Source organism: Buteo buteo, chromosome 6 (genome assembly GCF_964188355.1).
Source record: "Buteo buteo chromosome 6, bButBut1.hap1.1, whole genome shotgun sequence".
NCBI lineage: Eukaryota > Metazoa > Chordata > Aves > Accipitriformes > Accipitridae > Buteo > Buteo buteo.
In genome coordinates, this window is record NC_134176.1 from 44,616,410 (window position 1) to 44,641,113 (window position 24,704).

The 24,704-nt window shown below is 36.9% G+C and overlaps 1 protein-coding gene across 1 annotated transcript in view; it reads right to left on the bottom strand.

The window, feature by feature from the left end:
• The window catches only part of MYBPC3 (myosin binding protein C3), a 62,023-nt gene that overhangs the window by 18,488 nt on the left and 18,831 nt on the right, over positions 1-24,704 (bottom strand). The window contains exons 11-27 of the mRNA XM_075030852.1: positions 21,604-21,627; positions 20,707-20,873; positions 19,732-19,864; positions 19,496-19,498; positions 18,937-19,061; positions 18,214-18,319; positions 13,973-14,139; positions 13,423-13,588; positions 12,393-12,499; positions 12,037-12,066; positions 11,732-11,868; positions 10,110-10,187; positions 8,680-8,839; positions 7,499-7,603; positions 3,886-4,074; positions 1,695-1,829; positions 321-488 (exon numbers count right to left, since the gene is read on the bottom strand). Coding sequence (XP_074886953.1) covers positions 321-488; positions 1,695-1,829; positions 3,886-4,074; positions 7,499-7,603; positions 8,680-8,839; positions 10,110-10,187; positions 11,732-11,868; positions 12,037-12,066; positions 12,393-12,499; positions 13,423-13,588; positions 13,973-14,139; positions 18,214-18,319; positions 18,937-19,061; positions 19,496-19,498; positions 19,732-19,864; positions 20,707-20,873; positions 21,604-21,627 — 2,000 coding nt within the window. The remainder of the gene's footprint in view (positions 1-320; positions 489-1,694; positions 1,830-3,885; positions 4,075-7,498; positions 7,604-8,679; positions 8,840-10,109; positions 10,188-11,731; positions 11,869-12,036; positions 12,067-12,392; positions 12,500-13,422; positions 13,589-13,972; positions 14,140-18,213; positions 18,320-18,936; positions 19,062-19,495; positions 19,499-19,731; positions 19,865-20,706; positions 20,874-21,603; positions 21,628-24,704) is intronic.

Below are 24,704 nucleotides of genomic sequence, written 5' to 3' on the forward strand. Positions count from 1 at the left end.
CTTTTCCAGCAGAGTGCTAAATGTTAAAAAAAAGTGTTTCTTAAATGCTGACAGTGCCATTACAAGAGGTGAAATGTCCATATTTTGAAAGTAAGAAGTAGGATTTTGTTTTAAGAGCTATGTTTCAGAAATATTGGACAGTATAGTAATGTTCTCAGAATCAGAAGATACTGGGTGCCTAGTCAAAGTGGAAGAGTTGTTTGGGTGGTATTCTCAGAAGGCAACACAGGCTTGTCTGTCCCAGAGGTTTTCTTCATGCGTACATGATTAGAATTTTGACCAGAGGAAATTAATAAGATTTATTCAGTATAGATACTCACGCAGGATCTCTTGAACAGTAACAGGCTCTTTGATTATTGCTGCTCCACTCTCACCAGCCAAGTTTATAGCCTTTATACGGAATTGAAGTTTGTCCCCTGTGACCAGGTCTTTAATCAGTGCAGATGTGCGCTCAGTTAGACCAGGAAGAGCTGGAATCCATTCTGTAGCTGCAAGTACAGGATTTGCATATTGTAATAATATATTATTTTTCCAAACTGATGCCTTGTCTACAATTGAAAGTAAATTTGTTTTAGGGTAAAATGATTTTAACATGCAATACTACACTTAAAAGGGAATAAACTAAGCTGGAAAAAGACCTCTGGATCTAGAAGATGTGTTTATACATAGAGTTAAGGAATATGTACATTTTGTTACTCAAAATAGCTAAGGGTAAGGGAATCATCATTGGGTAGTTCCTTTGGCATTCTGTTTTATAGAGTTTAGAGCTGTGGGGCTTCTCTAATTTATTTTCATTAGCAAGAGGGTAGGGGGAGAGAATTTTGGAAGTAATTTTAGCAAGAAAGTGAAGCTTTTCTCAAATAAGTATATCTTCTGTGGGTGTCCAAATGGTTTGGTGGGAGCCACATATGCTGAAAATAATAACAAACCACATAACTGTTGGAATTTATTATTAATTTCTCAATTGACACTGTAGAATAGAATTCCTGGGGCTTCCTTAGTTATTCTAATGACACAGGAGTATGACTGATAAAGTCATTGTTCTATGATGATGACATAGGGATTCTGGTAATTCCATGATGATATCTCATTAAAGACTATAATATATTTCTGAATAGATTATACCCTGTAAAAACCCTAGTTTAGGTTATATGGCAATTGAGTTTAGTGTCAGTGAAAATTTCATGATTTAAGTGATTATAAATTTATCTGATTTTTATGACATAAATGTTGTGTTTTAGCATTGCAGCAAATTGAGTGTTGTAGATATGGTACAGTTATACTTTTTGTTATCAGACCACAAGTATTAGATGTGATAAGGTATCAGCTACTTGAAGGTTTGACTGATGTTGTTACAGTCATGTTATTATATCGGTTTTAAGGAATACACAATTTGTGAATGCTGCAAAAATATAGTAGTGACTATAGAACAGCACTGGTATTTTTGTAGTACTTTTCTGTATTAAAGTTTATGATGATTGTGAAGATGATGTTATGGTTGATGTGACTCATGGTTTTACAGTCGTATCGTGGTAAGTCTAGTGATGGTTGGCATGGATGTTAGTCATAGATTAGAGTTCAAATTTAATGATACTGGATATGGTTAATTTATTGGGCTATTGCAGTGAAGCTACTGCAATTGTAGTATTTTAATAATGTTCAGTTGCTGCTGCCTAGTACTTGTGCTTACTTACATCCATCTTTGCAGTATTCCACAATATAACCATCTAATCCCCCAGCTCCAATCCGCTCAGGGGGTCTCCACTTCAAAGCAACAGTGCTGTCAGAAACATCTTCTACTGTAAAGTGGGTTGGTTCACTTGGAGGAGCTACAAGGAAATACATAGAAGTAAATTCTGAGAAATAGCAATGTAACTGTGAGAATTCAAAGGCTACAGAAGGAGTGATTAGCAGCTGAATTATATACCACTATCTGTTTTAATAAAATAAATTTAGCTGAAGCTCAGTTTTAAAATGTAACAGCTAATACTTCATTTAATAGAAGTGCAGCATAAGATTCCTATAACAGCGAGGGGAACAAGAAGTTAAGATGGTAGTTCCTATTCACGTGTGCTCCCTCATAAGTAAAAGCCAATGAAAAAAGAAGGGTTGTAGAAGGGAGTCAAATTGTCAGCAGAAGTCTGCAGAAAAGTTTAGAAATAAAAATGCATACAATTTGTATGCTGTATTTACACCCTGACTGTAATTAGACAAAATTCACGTAGTCAGAGGACCAAATTCATCAGTGGCTAAATTTGACTTCACTCATTTTCTTCTAACAGTGGAGAAAATGACCAAAAGTTATGACTACATGTTTACAGAAACACTAGTACTGATTTGTGCATTTGTAATAGAGACATGCCTGAGAAAAATATTTTGGGGCTGACAAAAATATTTCAGTTATGTATAGCTATTTCATATCTTTTCAGAACAGGAGTGTCATGGCTCTTTTTAAATCCATAGTTCAGAAGGACCACTAGCTAAATTCAGTCACCTTAAGCATGACTGTTGTCTACTAATTAAAAAACAATCAGGAAGAGCCCTTACTGGAGAATCCCAAATACACACAAATGCTACTGTGAACTCATTGATTCCTAAAAGCAAACAGAAAGATAAATTTTTCAAAATTACATTTAGAGTGCTGGAACATAAAATTTAGTATACATGGCATAAAAGCAATCATGTTAAAGAAATGTATGTTTGGCGTACTTTGTGTACATGTATTATAAACTGAACATCTTTTGAATATACATAACAGATTTTACATATTAGAAATATTTCATATATAAACTAAGCTAAACAGATTTATAAATTGTGCAACTGATTGAAATTTATCTTAATTTGCAAAGCTATTGTAAAAAAAAAAAATTACAAAAATATCACCCAGTTTCCTTTCTGTAACTGTGTCAAAATTTTTCATATTCAAATGGCAGCAAGGACTATGAACAGCACATAGGAGGCAAAGGCAGTTCGGAGCATACACAACCACACAGCACACGATCAAAACCCCAAACCTCTTCTCTGAAGCAGTAAGTGTGAACTTTATCCTTAATCAAGTAAAACTCTGCCTATCCCATGAAAACTTTGGACCTTTTTTATCAGTAGCTCCGCTTGATGGTTTCCATTTGCCCTCTTTTGTTGCAGACCAGCCGTTGTGTGTTTGAAATCCAGAATTAGGAGACCCTTCTTGCAGTTCATCCTTTCCTTCTGACCCATTCACTGCATCATCTGCTTTTACATTATCTCCTTCAGCAGGCTGTCCCCCTTTGCTGATATTTGTAGATCTAGCAACTCTAGTCATTTTAATCTTCAGCTATTTGTATTTTTGTGGGTCGTCTTTCTAAAGCTCTTAGCAGGCAGTTTTCCTGAGGACTCCTTTAGTTTACTCCTTGCTCAGGGACTGCAGGAGACACTGCACTGCTGTGTTGGGAAGGATTATTTATAGAAAATTATTCCTCAAATATTTTCTTAATCAGCTATCCTTTTAGCTGTGGAGAGGGTCAGGATTAAGGAAGTACTGGGTGGGATACTGTGATATTTGCACCCATAAAGGAATGGGAGAAGCTGAGAGGGACAGGGAAATTTCTGTCAATTAGTTCTCCTCCTTTCCAGATCCAGCTTGACTCTCACACTTCTAATTATAACAACTAAAAATTCATCAGCAATTTCATGAAACTGGAACCTCTGTGCTTCTCAGGAAGGGGAATGAGAGATAGAGAAGAGGAAGATAACAAATGAAAAGGTTGATTAAATATAGAATATAGATATAATCGATAGCCTTTTTCTTAACACGTTCTTTTTCGGTATAAGGGCAGTTGAAGAGAAGAGGTGAAAATTGTCCTGTCTTGGTTTTGTCCTAGAAGTAACATAATAGGTAGAACTCACCAATTGGCATGAAGGGTTGTGAGGCAGGGCTTGGCCGGGACATGCCAATAGAATTCACAGCATAAATCCGCATCTCATAAACTACTCCTTCAATCATTCGTTTGGCTTCATAGGTTAGCTCTTTTAAAAGGTCAAAGTTCAGTCTCATCCATCGATAGCTCTTCTTCTTCTTTCTCTCTAAAATATAGCCTGGAAAGAATAGCTCTTATTGATGTGAAAGAACTGCAAATTCTTCTCTCACATGTAGGAAAAAAGAAAATCACCTTTTTTTATCCCAACGGCATAAAAAAGCCAAATGTGATTCAGAATTATTGCATATAACTGAATTGTGTGAAGCTTTGATATTTTCCTCCAGTTTCCTCTTGTATTACTTTCCTTTTCTCTGACATTCTTACCTGAACAATTATACTTTTCAGAGTAGAAGTTATTTAGAATTGTCTATGTCTGGCATTAGGCTTTAAACACATTTTGCATGCTATACACTACTATTAAGGTATTTAGATGTATGCAAAATAGAGATACTAGCAGAGCTGGTTTAAATGGTCTTTCTGGTGAGAATGTGGTCATTCACTCCTAATGGCAGAGAAATGCATGAGACACAGCAGTTCAACAGAAAGCCGTTCCAGTGAAGGAGAAATTGCCTTGAAATGTGTAAGATGAGACAGAGTTAAAAATTAATTTCTTTCTTATATTCTGCTGCAATTTACTAATCTTGACTAACAACATAAATCCCAATACAAAAATCAGTTGGAAGAACAGTTTGACACACACACCCCCCTTTTTTTAATATGATTTATTAAAGAACTGATGTTAGATCTCTGTGTCCATTGCCAAGTGATGGAATTGCAGGGTGCTTCCCAGACAGTGCAGATCCCAGCTCTGCTTCAGCCCTATAGTGGAGTGAGTCCTGGCCATGCACCATTTTTCTTGCTCTGATTCCCTTGGGAAGAAAAGTGAACCTGTGTCATTACAGAGAACCAAGAGACCTGGATGCACTGCAGAATAAATCTATGGTATAGCATAGTCTGTATCCCCAGAATCCAGGTCTTGAGTACATCTCCTTCACCCCCTCAACATCCACAGCCTTTCCCACACTACTGTGCTGTTTTTCAGAATGCCTAAATCAGGCTGGGTTATCAGTTTAAAAGATAAACTCATTTCCCAAAACTGGGAATAGAATCTGTGATTCTTGATCCTTAATATGGAGGATGCTGCTTCTCTGTGTTGCAGGTGGTATGCCTGAATGTGATGCATGTAGACTTCTTTTAAATAGGTTTTGTTTTGAAAGCTATTAATCTTTTAACTATGGAGTGAATAATCAGAAAACACACTGAATAGTAATTTACACATGCCATGTATTGTATGTCTGTTTCTACCCATAGTCTACAGAGAATACGTCTGTAACAGTGGTCAGCTACAATAGTATATAGCAAACACATTGTAAAGACTTAGGAATTGAGCTGTGTAGGTCAATGATTCAGTCCCTGCTGCTCACAAAGGTCACAGCTATCAAACTTGCAGATGTCCCTTTGGTATACCTGGGAAGTATGATTCACACTTAGCATCTAAAGGGAGATGGTGAACGACAGGCATGTTTGCTGATGTGCTATAGGCACACACATCCTGCATCAGGAGCCTTTCCTGTCTATATTGAATTGCATGGGAGTCTACAGAATGTTTTCGGAAATGAGTGGTGGAAGTACCTTTGAGCTGACAGGTTGTATCATCACTTCTAATGTATAAAGTTACTCATGCCATGCTTTTTTTCAGTAACTTTTAAACAGAGTTAAATGCGGTAAGCAAAGAACCTATGGTTCCTTTTACACGTTCCTGCTTTTTTATCTCTTCACCAGGATCTGTGAGACTGAAAGATGTTTCAGCAACTTAGTTTCTGTTTTTCTGCCAATTTAGCTATGCATAGTTTCCTGTCAGAACTGAGACACTTCTTCACTGTGGCATACCAGAATTGCCATTAAAAAAAAAAAAGTAAAAGGAGGTAAAAAGACAATATTGGTACTGTTAGTGACATTTGGTAAAACAGATTATTTCCCCAAATGCACAGAATGTATGACAGATAAAGATACTGCTTTAGTAATATAAAAAGTACATGAGACCTCATGAAAGATTTGCGTAACAGTGAAGATGGGGTGTGAACTTATTTTCTATATCTGTTGGATATAGCTAATAAAGACTGTAGTAGACTGCCTACAATGCCATCTGTAACAATATGAAGTCAGATAGGGATGCATATGTCTTTTCCCCCTGCCTTTTTAACTTGCTCCTAAAGCTATGTTTGAATGGATAGTACTGGATCTTGGCCTTCTCCTCCCCCCGCCCAGGTGTTTTATCCTAGCTCTATTAGTAGTACAGTCCTGTGCTAACTGAATAAACCTCCTCAGGTAGTGCAAAGGGTTGTTAGCAGAATGTTAATAAAATCATTCCTTTGACAGTGAAAACAAAACAAGGAACTTTCCAAAACACGTATCCTGAAAACTCTACAAAACCAAATCATAGGCTTTGCATAGTCAAGGCAGGGGGGGTTAGCTGTGGTAATGGGACAGCTATTGGTATACATCTTTGCACATAATAGTTTAAATTGTTAACTTCTTGCTTGTCTCCTTGTCAGAACAGATGAAACCACAAGGGACTGGCCCAGTAGTATCTTGTTTATTGCTGCACAGATAACTTCTGTTGAATTAAATGAGGTTACTCTATTCCTGTGGAAGTGAATGAAGTCCAAATATCCAAAAGCAAATACAAACTCCTCTCTTCCAGATAATATGCAGAGGGTTAAAAGAATTTTAGAACATTTCTAGCCCTGGCAACCCCATGAGAGTCCATATAGCTTTAAGTGTATTTTTTTGAAAAGAAACTCAAACTCCAGTGATCATTATTAAACAAATTGTTAGCTTTGGAGTCCAGAGGAATTTTCCCCTAAAATTGGCCAAGACCCTGCATTATTTCCTTTTCTTTCTGAGCATCACAGGGAGTTTTATCTAAAAACCACCATGCTCTGCAGAGAACTTAAAATGATGTTGGTGATATTCTTGATCGCTCCTGCTCATTTCCTGTATCGCATGATAACTTTGGCCTCTAGTTTTTAGTACAGATTTTGAGGTCATTAAAGTGATTGAAACGTGTTTTGTGACCCGTGGTGTGTGGTTGTATATGAAGTAGAGTTATGAAGTAGTTTTCTTAAAAAAACATGTATTGCATGAGTGCTTGAGATTGCAGCCAAATGGAGTTGGTGACTGAGATGGCCACAGATCTGTTGTGGTATTCCTAAGTAAGTCCAAAGGCCTGTCTTACTGACCCAAAATTTCAATCTTGAATGAGAATGTTTAGCTTTAACTATATTTGGTAACACCATCTTGTGCTTCGGTAACTTACCAAAATATTTCTCTGATTCAAATAGCACAGGTAGGGGGCACTCTCTCCCTAAAATTGAAGGACCAGAATCGAGACCAGTTTGAAGGTTTGCTATATTAGTTAGTTGTTGAGGGTCAGCCTTCCTAGAGTGAATAAACATAGAGAATCCTTCTGTGCCATTTTAAAGGACCAGCAAAAAATATAGGCTAGGCTGCTGGGGACTTTATGTTTTAGCACTTCTTACCAAGTACTGGTTGCCCACCATCATATTTAGGGGGTTGCCACTGCACAGTACAGTAATCTTCTCCAATGTTGCTGATCTTGGGAGCTTCTGGAGGGTCAGGAACGTCTGAAGAAAATGTGAGAATGAATGAGAGTTGTTTCTGTTTCAATTTCTGTATACAAGTCAATGAAATATTTTTCTTTAACATTTTTTCCGTATCGTATTGATACAGCTTTGTCAGATAGCAAGAGTAGGTACAATCGAGAATGTATTATCTTAGTGTAAAGTGAATCCTGCTATTTGATGCTTCTACATTAGGTTAGTTTTCCTTTAAATACCATTAATTACTCAGCTCCCTTGTTCTTCTGAGACATAATCAACTTTTTTGCAAAAATGTAAGGTAACAAGGTAATTCTGTAAGAAGAGGTTTGCTCCAGAGTTTCCTATTTTCTCTAGAATAAACTTTATATAGAATACAATGGCTGTCTCGCATATTTTGATATTTTAGAGGTATTCATAGTAAATATCCTGATTTAGGATTTGTAAAAGATGGAAAGATACTTAGTATTCACCTAAGCAGTGAATTCTAGATTTTAATACTGTAGGTGAAAGTAATTTTCTTTTATCATTTCTAAGTTTGCTTATAACCTGACCTTTTGTCATATGTGTGGCAGGGTGTAAAAAAGTTAAATACTATGAAAAGTTTCGTAAAAATTACTGACTCAAAATCATATTTCCCCCAGCTCTTCTGTGACTCATAGTGGCAATCTGCTTATATCAGATACATTATGTCTCTTTAAACCATTAACCATTTACTGCTTATAGAATGAAGTAATCTTTGCTTAAAAACATAAACCACAACAAAATGACAAGAAGTTTTTAATCTCAGACAAGCATGAAGCATATACTTCAGAACGGAATGTAATCTATAAAATGATAAATAGTATCAGCTGAAACTGGAAATAATAAAAAGGAAATACATGGATTTCTACTGGGAGTTGTTCTGTTACCTTTTCAGACAGAAGGCAACTACCTGTGAAAAATACTTCTGCCACATTTTGTGATTGATAGTATTCCTACCTTTATGATCCTTTTCTGTTTTTCTAAACCTAAAGTCAGAACCTGCCTCAGTTTTAGAGAAGAGTGAGTTTCAGTGAACTCAAGATGCTTTCACGCTCTGGTTGTTTCCTTCCTTCACTTACCAATAACTTTGACTGTGATATCAGCCTTATCTTCTCCCACTGGATTCTTAACTATAACTCTGTATACTCCCTCGTCCTCCTTTTCTGCTCCTTCAATGATGAAGACACAGTGGTCTTCATGCATCTCCACACGAACTCTGCCTTCAGATTCAAACAGAAGCTGTGGGCAGTGAAAGTAACAGATAAATTCATTGTAAGTTGTGCCAGGGACAGCCTGATAAGCGTGCATGTAAGCTCGTGAAAATCTTCATATCACTGAATATTATAACAATTATTGAAAAGCTATAATGCTTTTCAAGTTCTATTTGTATGTAGAAGAGAGAAAATATAGACTAAAAGTGGTTCACGTAAATGACATTTGGGAAAATTGGTTCCGAAAGTCTGCAGGTTGTTAAGATTCACTGTTAGTTACACATACCCAGTTACGTTTCAAAGAAGTTGCTAAGTACTTCCACAAATTCCTACTTGGGTTAGCTGCGAGTATCAATGTAAAGAATTTCATGGATAACAGTTGGGTACTGTGTAAATTCAAGAAGGTTTGCAAATTCAAATTCAAATGGTTGAGCAAACGTTCCTCATCAACAGTACCTACATTTGGCATCAGATAACATGGACTTGAACAGTTTCCCTCTAAAAAATTTACCATGTTGCTTGTAACTGTTAATGGCATTAGTGTGATTTCTGTCACTCAAGGACATCATGTGGGGTAACTTTATACTCTTCTCTGAGCTGAGGTCTATACATAATGACCACAACTTTGCTGTATGTTTGTAACACAGTCCTTTCTTCTTTATGTACCTGTGTATCTTTAGACTTAGAACAGGAACAATTAGAAAGCATATGTGCCTGAATAATGACTAGTACAGCAGAACACTAACCCTGGGAAAGGTTTATTGTTGCATAATAAATGTAAAATATTTTTGACTCTATCAAAGTAAGTTATTTATGACAAAAAGGAAACTTGTTGGAAAATGAATCCTCTTTCACCATTTTGTACATACATAGTCCACTTTCTTGACCCATTGTCATCTTTCCCTCTGTCCTGTAAGATTTTGTCCTAGTTTTTTTCCTCTAGTTATTATTGAAGCTTACAGGTTAGTGGGGAAAAAAAGGGATAAACGGTCACAAATATATTAAAAAGAGTTTTCGGATAACTGCTTTGATTCCTTGTAATCCAGCCACCATGTGATGGTGACTAGAAAGAGATTCCTCAATCAGCATCTTACTCTAAAATTAGTCACCAGATCTCTTGTGCCCATTCAAAGTGTTTGGTAATTACCGTTGTGAGGCAGGATGTTAGGCCTGATGTGCTATTTGCTTCACCAGTTTTAATATCTACTGACTTTAATTTTATTTCCTTCTGAATATGACCTTTTATCTGGAAAACACTAAGCATATTTGTGTGTCTGCATAAATAATAAGGAACTTACCTTACTATCAGTATTTAAATCACTGCTATTTTCTGAGGGAGTCATGGAATCATCATTGCTTCGAACAAGGTCGCTTTTCTAGATAAGCAAAGAAACCACAGAAAGTAAGCTAAGTCTTTCTGAGCAGAGCAGTAAAGCTGTTTCTGCAAGACAGAGGAGAAGAGTCCATAGGTTTGATAGGTGGGTTGAATATGGAGGTGTGAGAAAAGCAAAGAGCAAAGTGAGGCAGCAAGCAGACCTGGGAAGCAAATCAACTGATAACAAAAGTAAAAAGCAGAAATGGAAATAGATGTATCAGACTGCATCTGAATTAAGGGAAGGATAAGTCAGCAAAACCAAATTTACAGCTTAACAAAGAAAGATGCATGACTGCCGCAGTAGAATTGTAACTGGTTGTGAATCTGTGTCCTGTGGTACTAGTTACTCATCTTGTGTAACTACAAAAATAAGGATTACTTCTTTCTGTAACAATGGGCTAGTAAGTCAATGTAAATGTTTTAACACTCAGAAATATAGCCAGGTCTGTAAAACACATCAAACAATATTATGAAGCTGTGCTACTGTTTCTTTAGGATTTCATTAGTAAGTATCCTTCAAATCAAGACTGGCTTCTTTTACTCATATGTTGAGACCACACGCCTTAGAAATAACACTGTATAGGGGTTGCCTGACACCCAGTCATCATTTTATCAGAGAAACTTGTGTATTAGGGTGTCAATTTCTCTTGGTTCCCAAAAGAGAGATAAATGGCTTTTTTGTTTGTTTGTTTCCATACTAATTCTGTGTTGCAGAAAATAGTCCTAAGTGTAATTAAATATGCTAACCTGAACAAAGAATGTGGCAGAATCATGAAGAAATGAGATTGGGGAAATTAATATAATTGGCAATATTATTTTGTCTATATCTACACCTATAGGAAGTGTAATTATGCTGTAGAATATTATGCAAAGTGTTTCTGCGTTTTGTGCTAGTTATAGCTCAAGAGCCCACAGATGGTGAGGGATGGGAATGTTCTGAGATAGCCAGAAAGGAAGCTCACTTAACATTTTGTGTCTACCTTCTAAATTCTTTCTTTGATGTTTTGTAATTGCTTTGATAAGGCAAGTAGCAAGTATCCTCTATTTTCATTATACCAAATACAGTTTTATCCTAGCGGTCTGCTAAGACAACATTTTCTTCACAGACTGTAGAATTCTTGAGAAAGATTAAAAAAGAAGCTGCCATCTCCAGAACATGTCCATCCTGTCAGGTGAAGGTGATGGGGATGACTCATTTATTTCTTTTGCTCTGAGGTAGGAAGAGAATAAATGTGTATGGTATCCTACTGTCTGCATGTACATATGTCTACTCATATATACACAGCCCTCTCTTTTGGAATAGAAAAACAGGCAACAGTTCAGAAAAAGAAGGGTTCAGAATGACTCTCATAAAAACAGCTAAGTCCCAAAGAGCTGCATTGCAGATATTTAATTTTTTTTTTCTTGAGGAAGAAAAAATAAAATTAAAAGGAAGGTGAAAATACATGTAACTAAGAATTGTAAATCAAAGTAAGATTTGAGAAGGAAAATAAATTTCCTGTTGCGACTTCCTTGCCTCAGACATTGTGTTGGGTTACACATTACCTTGTTTACTTTCTGCCAGATGACAGTGGGTGTTGGATCTCCTGATATGGGAACGTCCAATCTCAGTTTGTTCCCAGCCACCACGACAATAGTGTCAGGGGATTGGCCCAGACAGTCAAGGTGGATTTTGGGAGGTTCTATAGCAAAGGCAGAGAAAATAATTTTTAAATATAGTTTGAGTGTTCTGTATGGAACAACAACAAAAAAGTGAATATTCATACATTAAAGTAAAAATGAAAAAGCACTGCTTCCTTTGCTATTGAAAACATGTTTACTTGTATATAAATAATGACTGCTGTTCTTACCTTCTCTTGGTACAAAATCAATCTTGACCTCTGGGGGAAAAAAAGGAGGGGGAGGGTGTAGGAGAAATAGATCAGAAAACAGAATTTACATAGCATCTGCACACAAAAAATAATTTTAAAACTATTCGTCATTGAAACCTTATAAGGCATATACATCAAGAGATTAATGCAAAAAACTGGAAAACAGGCTCTGTAAAATAATGTGATAATGATAACACAAAATAACAGGGAAGAGCAATGTGCCTATATTGAGGTATCAGGAAAGAGATTCTGCACACTCTTTCCTGGTATAACTGTGATTAATACCATTATTTTACCCCTCTGGAATTCCCATTACATATTCTAAGATAACTTACCCAAAAACTGAAGCTTGGCAGAAAGGTTGTAAGCAAATCCCTGAGGGATGAAGGAATAATCAGCCTCATCACCTGGTGTTACGTCCTCAATAGTTAGCTTATGGATTCTGGAAACATGAACAAATATATTCTGCTCCCTTACCTTACCTCTCCAGGAGAAACAGGGCTATCTCAAGACACAAGGTGCAGGCTATAGGATATTAATAGACATTACTATTTCTTCTCCCCTTACCCTAACATCAAGTCAACAACCACCAGGGCTGTAGATTAGATTGCTCTGCTTTCAGTATTCAAGCAAATCCATGTCAGCATGTTGTCTATGAATGGATTTTTCTTGTCAAGGTAGATGCATAGTCTAGTCTGAATAGAGGAAGCATTTTCTCTGCTTTAGTCCAGTTCTTTATGATTACAAGGGCAGTTGTAACACTGCTGACTGGTTTCATTTGATCAGATTGTGACTACAATAAATTCTGGAAAAACAAGCTAAAAATTGATGCTCCATCCCTGTAGAGAGCACCAAGGAAGACTTTACCTAACATGTAGTGCTTATGTATCTTCTGAATCTTCTTGGTCTCCATTTCCAGTAGTAGTTAGACTGCTAAGAAACTTGAGCACAGAACTGCACAACTGTATGTGTTACTATAAACACTAGTTTTTCTGAAGGGGTTTATATATACGTGCTATCTTTATCTATGTAAACACCACTGCTAATTTTAAAGTTATCAACAATGTGTTTTCTAGATTGTTTGAATATCAAGAAAACACAAAATCCTAATGAAAACAGAATGAATTCTGCTGATGTACTACTGATGCCATATACAGAAAATGTACGAACACAGAAAGACTGCATGCATACCAAAGCAAGTCTGTGACTATATGTTGGTTGCATATGAGAAGGTTTTAAACTTTTTTCCTTTTAGCTGGAGCCGGGACAAAGTCTTGGTTTATATTCCTGTCCCCTGAGATAATAGTTCCTGTGGATTGTAATGCAATACTCAAGCTTGTACCTGCTTTCTGAAACAAGACTAACCTGCCAATATGGGAGATCTTTATCCTTTCATCTGGGACCACCTCCTTTCCATTTTTCAACCAGATTCCTTTCACATTTTCATCAGAAACTTCACACTTGAAGACTGCCTGGTCACGTGCCTTCACTGTCAGGTCCGCAATGCTCTGATAAACTTCCAGCTTTTTCTCTGATATTGTGAGGATAATCAATATGCACATCAACAAATAAGAATAGCTCTGTAAGTAAACGGTGTGGATTTACTGAGTAGAAGAGGCTAGGACTGAGCAAGCTGTTTGTGGAAGGGTGAAATATGAAGGGAAATCCACAGCATGCAGGGCTTTAACAGGACTGATAGTTAAGCACCTGTTATTATCAGAGTATCTATTACATCTGGCACACAGGTCTGAGTTCTCCTTGAGGCCTTTATTATCAAACCTTATGCCCCTTATTACGTCTTCTTTTTCCCTGGCATGAGGATTATGCTACCCCTATGCACTATCCTGGAGAAGGTTACCTTCAGCCTGTTTTCATTTTTCAGCTTCTCTGGTTCTGTAATATTACCTCTGCCTACCTTGTACAATTAGTTCAGCAACTGATACTCCACCATTGGTCTTCACGGTGTAGTGTCCACTATCCTCCTTAGTTGAGTCATTAATAATTAGATACTGCTTTTTTCCATCTTTCTTGAATCGGTATTTGAATGTTTCTTCCCGTGTCAGCTCAATTCCATCCTTTTCCCTGCAATGCCAAACAGTGTTGAGTCATTTTTCTATGGTTGGAAGAAGAGAGTTAAGAGTCATCTCAATGTTACTAGAGATTGGAAGACACAAGATAGATCCAATCTTTGTAGCGTTTCAAGTTAGCAAAAAAAGAGACCATTGCATAAATGTTAGTGGAACCAGAACCAGAATGCTTCTAGCTTGACCATTAAGTTTCACTAGGTATTTGAATTCTGGTTTAAGAGAGTTCACTCACAAGGAATTACTTGATTGTTACTATTTATATGCTATAGATAAACATGAAAGTATGTTAAATGCTGTAGAAGATAGGGGGATGAAGATGCACTTCACCAGCAGGGAGTTTTTATCTTAAAAGCTGCCATAAGGTAAATTGGGCTTGCTGGAAAGTGACTTAAAAGTCTTAATTTTCCTGATGTGAATTATAATTGTTATAAATTCATGGTTTGTGGGCATCAGTAAAAAGAAAATTTTAGGATGGATTTAAATGAACATGTATTTCAGGTTTTGTAGCCCTTTCCATTCAAGATGCCACAGTATATTTAAGACATTACTAAATTAAGCTTCACCATCCAGCCTGGGAGGAAATTTAATTATTGTAATTTCCAGTCGTCATGAAGGGAAATGAGCAGAGAGGATTCATTCTGTTTAGTCAAGGTCACACAAAAATACATAAGATGTTTTAAAGATTTCCTATTCCAAATCCTAAATAACATAAACAGGCTACAAGAAAATAAGTTGTAATTTCTCCACTTACTCATTTTGCAGCATTTTATATTTTTCATTATTACTTGAATACATTTATATTATGTTACGTGAATACTGCAGCAGTTTGTAAATGAAAAAATTTTTCTCTTTGATACTTACTCATGTGGAAAAAGAAACAGAAAAGATGTTATGCTTTTAAAAGAGTAAGAATTTTCTTTCTATCTTGTGTTATTTCCCTTATTTGTTACCAGTGACTATTCAGCTGAACAAATAAGCTTACAGGATAGCAAATTGAAATGCTATTTAGGGACTCATTAAAATACTATAGCTCTGATTTCTAGGTAGATGTATGCAAGAAAACCTTTTGCCTCTGTTACAGTCTGCTGAAGTAAATCACAAGATCAAAACTTTAAGCAGAGACAGGAATCCTACAGCTTGTGACTTAGATGTACCTGCTGTAACTGCATTTCAAAATACCTACAGGTTACTCCCTCCTAACTGTTCTTTACAGCACAGCTTATTGGAACTTAAAATTGGTTTAGGAAAATACTGGCCTCCCTTCCAGATCACAGGACTACAACACTAGTAAGGGAGGAAACAGAGGATGCCTGCAACAACCACATGAAATACAATGCTTAGTGTTATGTCAAGATAATGTTTCCTCTGCTTGCTGAGTGGCAAGAGTCTGAGGCCACATGCAAGATGCTCTCCTAAGGCTGATATTCTCATTCATGCAGATGAGTTCTGGAACAAGTGCTACAATGCAATAAGTAAACCTTTGCTGAATTGGTGAGAATGGACTGTAATCCAGAATTTCAAGATGCTGCTGTGGCAAAACCAGGCACATGCACTGTGGCTAGTGTTCCAAAGCTGAACTTTTATTTTTTGGTGATGTATTTTGATGGTGATGTATTTGGTGATGAGACACATGGCTCATCAAAGGTATCTGAATGCTCTATTCAGTCATTGGTAACAAAGAGGTTTCTTGAAATTTTGTCTAAATAATGAAAATAGATTATTTGCAATGGGTAGTGTCTTAAATCCCTGGGAAGGGAATAGTGTATTTAACTTGTGTTTGGTTTAGTGACTAGGACGTTGCTGATGCTGTGTGTGAGTAGAGTGTTTGCAGAGGGGTGTACTGACAAAATGGTGGAGTGATAAAACTAAATGTCAAAAAAGAACGCCCAGATATCATTTGGCTTAAAATAATACACTGCTGCAGTGAAGAGTGAAAAACCTCATATAAGGTAATATTACAGGCCTTCCTTTGGTAACTAGAGCAATGCAGTAGAAGAATCAGTTGATATTAAAGCGTAAAAGTGGAGGATTTTGTAGAACCATAGAAGTATTGGTTTAAAGACCATGGTAGGCCATCTGGTCCAGCCTCACACTTGAAGCAGAACTAGTGCAATAATAGGTAGGTCAGCCATGGCTTAGTCTCTCCAAGTCCTAAACATCTGCAAGATCAAAAATCTGTTCTCAACTTTGCCACTCAATGCTTCTTTTCTCTGTCTGGAAATGCTTTTCTATTTCCTGTTTAGATTCTAAGAATAAGTTGGTTAATGTCTTCTAAGAGATCATTGATGTAGGTACTATGTGATAATAGGGACACACAGATTTATTGTTACATTACTGTAGTTTGTTTTCATTTGGAGCTGATAAGATGATACATCCAGAATTCAGAGATGGAAAAATCAAGTCAAAACTATGTATTTTATTACATCTTTTTCTTCAGGAATTATATTATTTCCAAGACCATCTGAAGTTTAGAGATAACTATTCCATAGTACTGCATAATAATAATAATGTGAGACCTTTCCGGGTGATCAAGAGAACATTCTTTCCTCATAACTATGAAGAAACCCACATAATGAATTCTCCAAGCCCTAGTCTGATGGCAGTGCCTAAGAGGCTGTAAGCCTTATTTCTGTCTTGTGCAAGTCACATAATTGCTTTTGTTCATGTGCTTGTGATTTCATATCCCAGGTTTAAATGCTACAAGAGCTATAACAGGTGCCCTGAGTTAGTGCCTGTTACTTGGCTTAAAGTGTTGAGCATTTCCCTAATGAGCCATAAAACTGCAACTCTTTCTTCATACTCTGTTTCATGTTTTCCCTGGACGCTTCTCTCCATTGTCCAAAATGCTCCCTTTGTTGCCAAAGAGCATTGAGTCTCACATAATAAAACCAGTAAAATAGAGTGTAAATGTCTAACTGCTCCGTTTTCTGTTGCTATGATTTGAAGAGTTTCTCTGACCACTTGCTGCATTTCAGGCTGAGACAGCTGCTGGTTTGCCCTTGTCACACCAAATGCCCATCCCACAGATAACAGCTCTGCAAGATGTATGGGAGTTGTTCAAAGGCATAGGATCAAAGTGTGGCAGCTGCACTGTGCTCTGAGAGGGACAGATCTGGTTGTCCCCATCTCTTGTGACCAGGCATCTGTAAGCAGTTCCTGAACAATAGCATGTGTGTGCCTATGCATGTGGCTTTAATAGTGTAATGCATACGCTGTACTAGCTCTTGGGCTCTATTTAAATTCTCAGTTCCTTCCTTTGGGAGAGCAGATGAGTGGTTGGCACTTTCCAGGAATGTAATGGGCATTGTGGGAACAGTTGATAACCATGTGCCTGAAGCTGTTAACAAGCACAAGAGAATTTCATCTGGTGGAGAAATGAAGTGAGAACAGTGTGCGTAAGACCTGGTATGTGAGCACTGCCTGCTGTGCCTGCCCAAGCAGCGTGAGCCTTCCAGCTTCCGCTCAGCTGGAATGCCCAACAAAATGGACTCTATGGTCTAAATGTTTGTCATCATAATCCTGCTTGCTGCATATGCATAATGACCAGCTATGCAGGACCACCACAACAGAGATGTTAAAGTAAGTCAATGACATTCCTTCTCTGTCTCAAGAGACACTAACTTTTTACCTAAGAAAAAATACTTTAAAAAAAACCAAACTCACTGCAGTTGAGAAGACCAGAAGATTCCATAAAGTATAGCAAGCTCATCACAATACAGATGTGATTAGTCTGGGCAATAGTTAGACATTACTGTCAAGTGTTTAGAAAACTTCGAAGCTAACAGCTTGGTACAGTCAGTAGCATCCTGTAAACACTGAACAAGAAATCCTAGAGACACTATAAAATATCTATACTGAATTTGTTTTCTGCCATGTTCTGCCCTCTCAGTTCCTCCTCAATATTTGACATATATGAGGAGGATCAATCTTTTCCTGAAAACAATTATGTAGGATGCCTTCTTCCTGTTTATTCCACAGCTCTTGTCCACAAACACTGGTACTAGAATGTCCTATGGAAGGATACAGTTTGATGTTGTTTGACTTTTTTTCCCCTTTTCTATTCCCTTACCATTTCACAGTAGCTCCTTCCTCAGACACTTCACACTCAAACTCCACTCTCTCTCCAACCATCACCATCTGGTCCTCCAGTGGGTGAGTGATCAGGATTGGAGGTTCTGGAAATGAAGAGACTTTTATTGAAACAGTATCATGAAAGACTGAAGACCAGAGGTAGATTTCACGACTCTGCACTCCACAGGAAGAACCCCTGGACAAATACATGGTGATGCTCTCTGTGTTGGAACTTAAAATTTACTATGCCAGATCATGTTATTGTTATCAAATGACCTTTTCGTTTTTGCTTTGCGAGACAGAATACAAACACAGGATTAATCAGTTTTCATATATACTCTGAAATTCTAAACTAGAGGCATTAGTTTTCTATACTACTTGATCTGCTTGTAGAGCTTAAGGCACATGTTTATCTTGAGTGGAATCAAATTTTTAAAGTAAGTTTCTAGACCTATTGTTGGAAAGATGTAAATCACTTTCCAAATAATAGTTAATGGTAATTACTACTGTGCTGTTTTCCTGTGCTTTTTTAGTTGCAGCTATAGGGAAAACTTTCCTTCATTTAACTGTAAGAAAAATATCTACTTCAATAGATGTCAGAATTCATTCATATGTTTGAGAATTTCCTTTCCTACATGATTAATCTGAGAGTAGAGAAGATGATAGTAATTCAATGCTAAATGTTAGGGGAGATCTCTTTCCTTTTGCTACCATTGCTCACCTTTTACAAATAATTCTGTGAAGCTCTTCTCCTCTCCTACCACACATTCATATGCTGCATCGTCGGCCAGAGAGCAGTGGTTTATGGTCAGTATTCTCTTATTTCCAATAGCCTCAAAAATATATCTGAAAAGAGAATCTAAATGTCATTATCGGAGAGGTAACTCTTTTCGACTGTCACTGTCTTCCCCTGCCTGGCAGAGGAAAAGGTTCCTACTTTTTTCCTGACATCAGTGGCAGGGTTTGTTAAGACTCAAGTCCTATATCCCTGTCTCAGTGACAGCAGTAGTGTTTGAAAGACTAGCATAGGAAATTATGGAGAAATCTTCATACAAGTGTGAGACATACAAACTCCTGCAAATGGTGTTGGATGCTTTTCTAACATCCAGCCATACAACAAACCTGACTACCATTAAAATTGCCTTGTCATGGCTTCAGAACAAAATTACTGGAAATTGGTTTTACAAACAAGCTACGCTGAAGTATGTGCCATATCACAAGAAAGTAATTTTGAACTCTGGATATACACCTAAAGATCAGAATATAGTCTGAGGACTTACTTGCTAAGTAGGTAAATGTAAGCATCCAGTTCCATGTGTAGATATATAGAGCAGAGGGAAGAAAAAGAAACAGTCATGAGAACAGCAAACTGACTCTGAGCCAAAGCACTATGTACATTCTTTCTCAGCTCCTATTTCTCCCTATTTTATTCCTTTCTTTCTAAGAAAAGCTAGTTTTCCCACTTTGTCCAAGCTGTAGCCTATTCCTTTTTGGATTTCCTGTGTTTCTAGTTTACCTGCCGCTCACTTGGATCTCCTGCCCATTCTTCAGCCATTTCACATCAGCGTCTGGATTGGCAACTTCAACCATTAATTTAATCTTTTGCCCTTTGTCCACTTGGTAAGCTGGATCCAGTTTCTTTTGGAACGCTATGATGAAGAATGATTAAAAAAAAATCTTAATAATTTTTATACTTGATTCTTTTTTTTTTTTTTTTTTTTTCACATTCTCCGTCAGGAAAGTATATCTTTATTCACTTTCCTGTTGTTTACCATCATCTTAAACCTTCCCCACTTTCTGCATCCCTGTTTGCATTTTTACCATTTCTATCTGTTCTTCATCCTGTTCTGTTTTCTGTTACTCCTTAACATAGCATGAAAAGCATGTGATATCAACCAAAATAAGCAAAGTAGAATATTCTAAATCAGATGTGAATAGGTACTTCAACACATCCTAAATAGAGTTACAGCTATGTCTGCCCATGTAAGAAAATGATACTGATTTTCTCAGTACTAATGAATGGCAGCTTGCCTTTTCTGTTTCAGACTTCTAAATCAAATTAGTTAAAATTAGGTAATTAGTACTTCACAGGACTAGAAAAGGCTCAAGATTTCCAAATGTGTCATCCCAATGGAAATGAAATTCTTTAAATGTATCACTAATGCCTGACATACTGACCAGTTTTAGGGGTAAGGGGAGTATCGTTTTTTTATGTTCAGGGAAAGATAAGCGGCAGAGCAGAAGAAACTAGTAAAATGAGCAGGTTCTGAATATCCAGAGTTTCAGAGCAAAGTAGCTCAGAGCTTTGGGGATAGCTTTAATCTTTGGTGATCAGCATTTCACATGTAAAGACTGTGTAACAATTGGAATAGGAAACTACTCTTTCCCTTGGTCTTGTATCTGGCTGCTGTCCAGCTGATGTTAATATTTGAAGAACTCACAAAGAAGAGGATATGGACACATATATTTGGAATAAATACAGCTCGCCAACCTGTACTTTTTTTCTCTTCCTTCTTTATGCGTTTGAGGCGTTTCAGCATCCCACGCAAATCTGTGATACCATACTGAAAAGCAATTTTCTCATATTCGGATGGAGGAGCTTTCCTCAGGATTTCCCAGACATCAACATCGGATTGTGATTCAGATTTTGCTTCACCTCTGCAGAAAGGGATTAGAGTATCTGAGTGCCACTATTGAGAGGATTTAAAAACAGCCATAGGCTTGGAATATTGGCTTGTTGAAGCCATTTCTTAATAAAGAATTTAGCAGTCTAACTTTTTACTGTATTATTACCTAAAATGATGAAATAAAACTAGTCAGTAGTTTTACTTCTTTTTATATATACAGTGATTAAAATCCAGTCGCTGTCCTGAAGGGCTTACTTTCTAATAGCCAAAGCAAATAAATATTAACTTCCCTTTAATGATGGGTAATGGAAACACAAGGAGACTTATTTTCCGGTGATGGTCATACACAAAACATGTGGCTAAGCAAGGAACTGAACTGATATTCTGAGAATGCCTTAGAAACAAGGCAGTTGGTTTATGTTTATAAGAAACAAGTCCTTTTCTACTCAGGATGTTTTTTCTCTTCACTAAAATGAATCATAGATTATTAAAATATATGTCATCTATTGTAAAGACAATTGTTGGCTATAGTAATCTATAAAACATAAAGACTAGTGAGTAGTGGCAAACAAGACAATATTTACAATGCACTACTTATTTGATAGTTTAACCAAGGAACTAGTGATTATGGAAGAATTAATGTTTGGTTTAGCAAAACCAAGTGAAAATTTGGTTGCCTGGCTTTGGGAAAGGCATTCTTTTCCTGTCATTGTATTTTTTATTTAAAAGATAAATAGAAAAAGAAAGGGGTGTAACCTTACCGATTTACTGAGCGCAAGAAGCTGCTGTACTCCAGAATGATGCAGAGAACCGTTTGGAAAAACATGCAGCATCCCAATGGACAAGAAAGAGGGCATCGTGTTAATACAAAAAAGCCATGAATGTCTTCACCTTTAGCAGAACAAGCCTGTGCTTCAGTAGTGGGGAGATGAAGGAGCTCATGCAAAAGCTCTGAAATAGGCTTAAGAAAAATGCTATTCCCTATTGAAACCAAAGTCGCCCGCACTTTGTACAGTTCCACTCTGCAATTTATATTACAAGTGTAAGCACTTCTGCGTATTCCTAATTATGGCTGATCACCTTACAGGGAAACAAATTGCTCTACTTCGCCCTGTCGTCATGGAGTTGTTGCCTGTCATAATTTGCATTTTGGTAATCGGAGAAAGGATGAAAGAAGTAACATTTTCTCAAAAATGTCTTTAGGAAAAGGAACTTCTGTGGCTGTTGTTTCTGATACCACCAGGGCCAAGCAGATTCCAGTGCAGCAGAACATACCCTTATAATGAAGCCATGTTCAGTGGTAACCCCCAACAAGAAGACAAGTTATGCAGCAGGTAATGCAGAGAAAAGTGGAGGATTATTTGGTGTATTTCCATTTTTTTCAGGAAAAGAACAGTTCCATTAGTCTGTGAGAAATATTACTACTTTAAAAATCATGACTGTAGTCAGTCTGGACAGCAGGTAGAACCAAACATTTCTGGTATTCCTTTCATTGCCCAAAAAAGGCTTGCTTGTAACGAGAGGGCTATGTTTATTAAAGTATTGCAGTCCAGGCTTGGGATTTCCAGCACCCTTGTAGCTCTTGAACAGAAAGGAGGCAAGAGAAGAGGATTTCAGCTCAGTGAGTTTGAGCTGAAATATGGCATGCATATCTTATATCTTTGGAGTAGTTTAGCACTCGCTAAGCACTAAGCCCTCACTAGCACTCACTGAATTGATAGGCGTATCTGGTTTGGACTCTGCGATAAGTGCAGTCTACTGGGTATTTGCCTTGTTATAACAGTGCATCATCACCCACAAATTTAATCAAGATTTCTCTATATGCCTATCATTTAGTTTGGGGCAGGTACAAATGGTTTGTAGTTTTGTAGATTTTTTTAAACTATGTTCTTGGGCTAGTTGCCCTGATCATATCAATGAGCAACTTCAAAATATTTCTAAATACATGTAAATTGGAATAGATATATAAATACATAAAACTAGGAATATATAATATTTCTAATATGTGCTGAGTTCTTTGTACTAGTACAATTAATGTTCTGTGAAGCAAACTGTATCTCAGAAGGAAATATAAAATCGTAGGAAAGAAGAAAGACTTAACAGAGTCAAATGTTACTATTTTCCCTCAGGCATTATATAAACATTGGTGCTCTCTCTGTCTATCTGCCTGTTTCTATGCTCACCTGTATACACCCCTTTACCTGAAAATTTGCAGGTAGGATTATCCATGGAGTTTTCAAAAATACTTTGTGTGACTTATTTTTAAATACATCATGAGAAAAATATTCCAGTTTGGAAGCAATTCCCCAGTCTAGTATATCTCAGTATTGAGAAGACTTCCTTAATTTTTGCTTTAGCTTTTCCATTACTCAGTGTCATCCCATTGTTATATCTGGCAATGCTGTTTTGGTGTATGCAAGCTGAAATACAAGAAATTTGATCATATGCAAGCTGAAATACAAGAAATTTGATTATATACAAGAGTATAGTCTCTTCCTTGGAAATACTAATACTTTCTAATTACAAGGAGAGGCTTGTAAGTTGCATGTAAAATGGTACTAAAAGGTAAAGGTTGTAATTTTTATAGTATTTAATTGAGTTCTGAAAAAGAAAAGAAAAACATGTCTTTGCCTCTGAGCAAAGGTTTTCCCATCCCAGTATTCCTTTTCACCATTTTGTAGTTGTTAAAACATTCTCTTTGATCCCATAAAGACACAGAGTTTCCACAGTTAGGCTGTACTCTTCCACTACCAACAGGAACTAAGCAGCGTACAAAAAGTAATAGAGCACTTGGACTCCTGAAGTTTCTCCCACCCTTGCGTTACTCTCCCTCATGTTGGGGATCCTTATTCAGAGTGATCACCTCATAGGTTAACTATGCATTGGGGGCATTAAGATGCAGCTTAGTGAACCTGCTGTAAATGGAATATGCAGCTGATATGTTTTAAACATATGTGGAGGGGTTAAAAATAGTTTTGTACATCTCAGAGATGGTTCCTTCCTATCCCATTACTGTCAACTGATTGGACCCTGTCAGCTGTCACCTCCTTCAAGGTCTCTGCTCACTATCCCATTTAATAGTTCTGTGACAGCTGTTCCCTTCCTCTTCCCAATGACCTCTCCTTGGCCCATGACATCCGTATGTCAACACCAGTTAATTAAATTACAGTGATAGGAGATACAGTATTAAATGGAGCTCTCTTTATTATAGTCAGAATGTTCATTACCTTTGGATTGAGGAGCACTTGTAAATTAGGTGGGACAAAGCAGAAGCAGTAAAAGAATAATCCTCAATTCTATTTGAATCTGCATAGCTCTTGAGAGTTCCTCAGCATGAGGTCCCTTTTTCTATTCTATTTTAATGAAGAACACTTTCATTCCATGATGAGTTTTTTATGCCTATCAGTTCTCATTAATATAGGAGTGGTCTTCAAGCTGTGGTGTGCAAAGCCTAAAGGATCCACAAATTACTTCTAAAGTGGCTGTGAAAAAAAACTAGGAGCGGTGAATTTATCAGTATGCTTAAATTCACTAAACGGAGACTTATAAGTCAAGAAAGGCCAAAAATACTGATAAAATGCAGTGAAATTTATAAGCTTCTTTTAATGAATTATATTTCTGGTCTAATAATAATGAACAATTAAATCCACAAATTGAGCATTTCTGGAAATACTGGAGATTTTTACTACTTTTTAGAGTTCTATCACTGCTCAAAACTAATTATGAAAGCAGAAGGGAAAGGCACTAGGAGAGGGGCTCATAGTACTTAGCACTTCATTCCAGCTGGAGTCACTGTATGAAATTATGCAAATATTTTCATGCTGTCCTCCATTTATTTGAAATTTTTTGAGAGATCAACAAT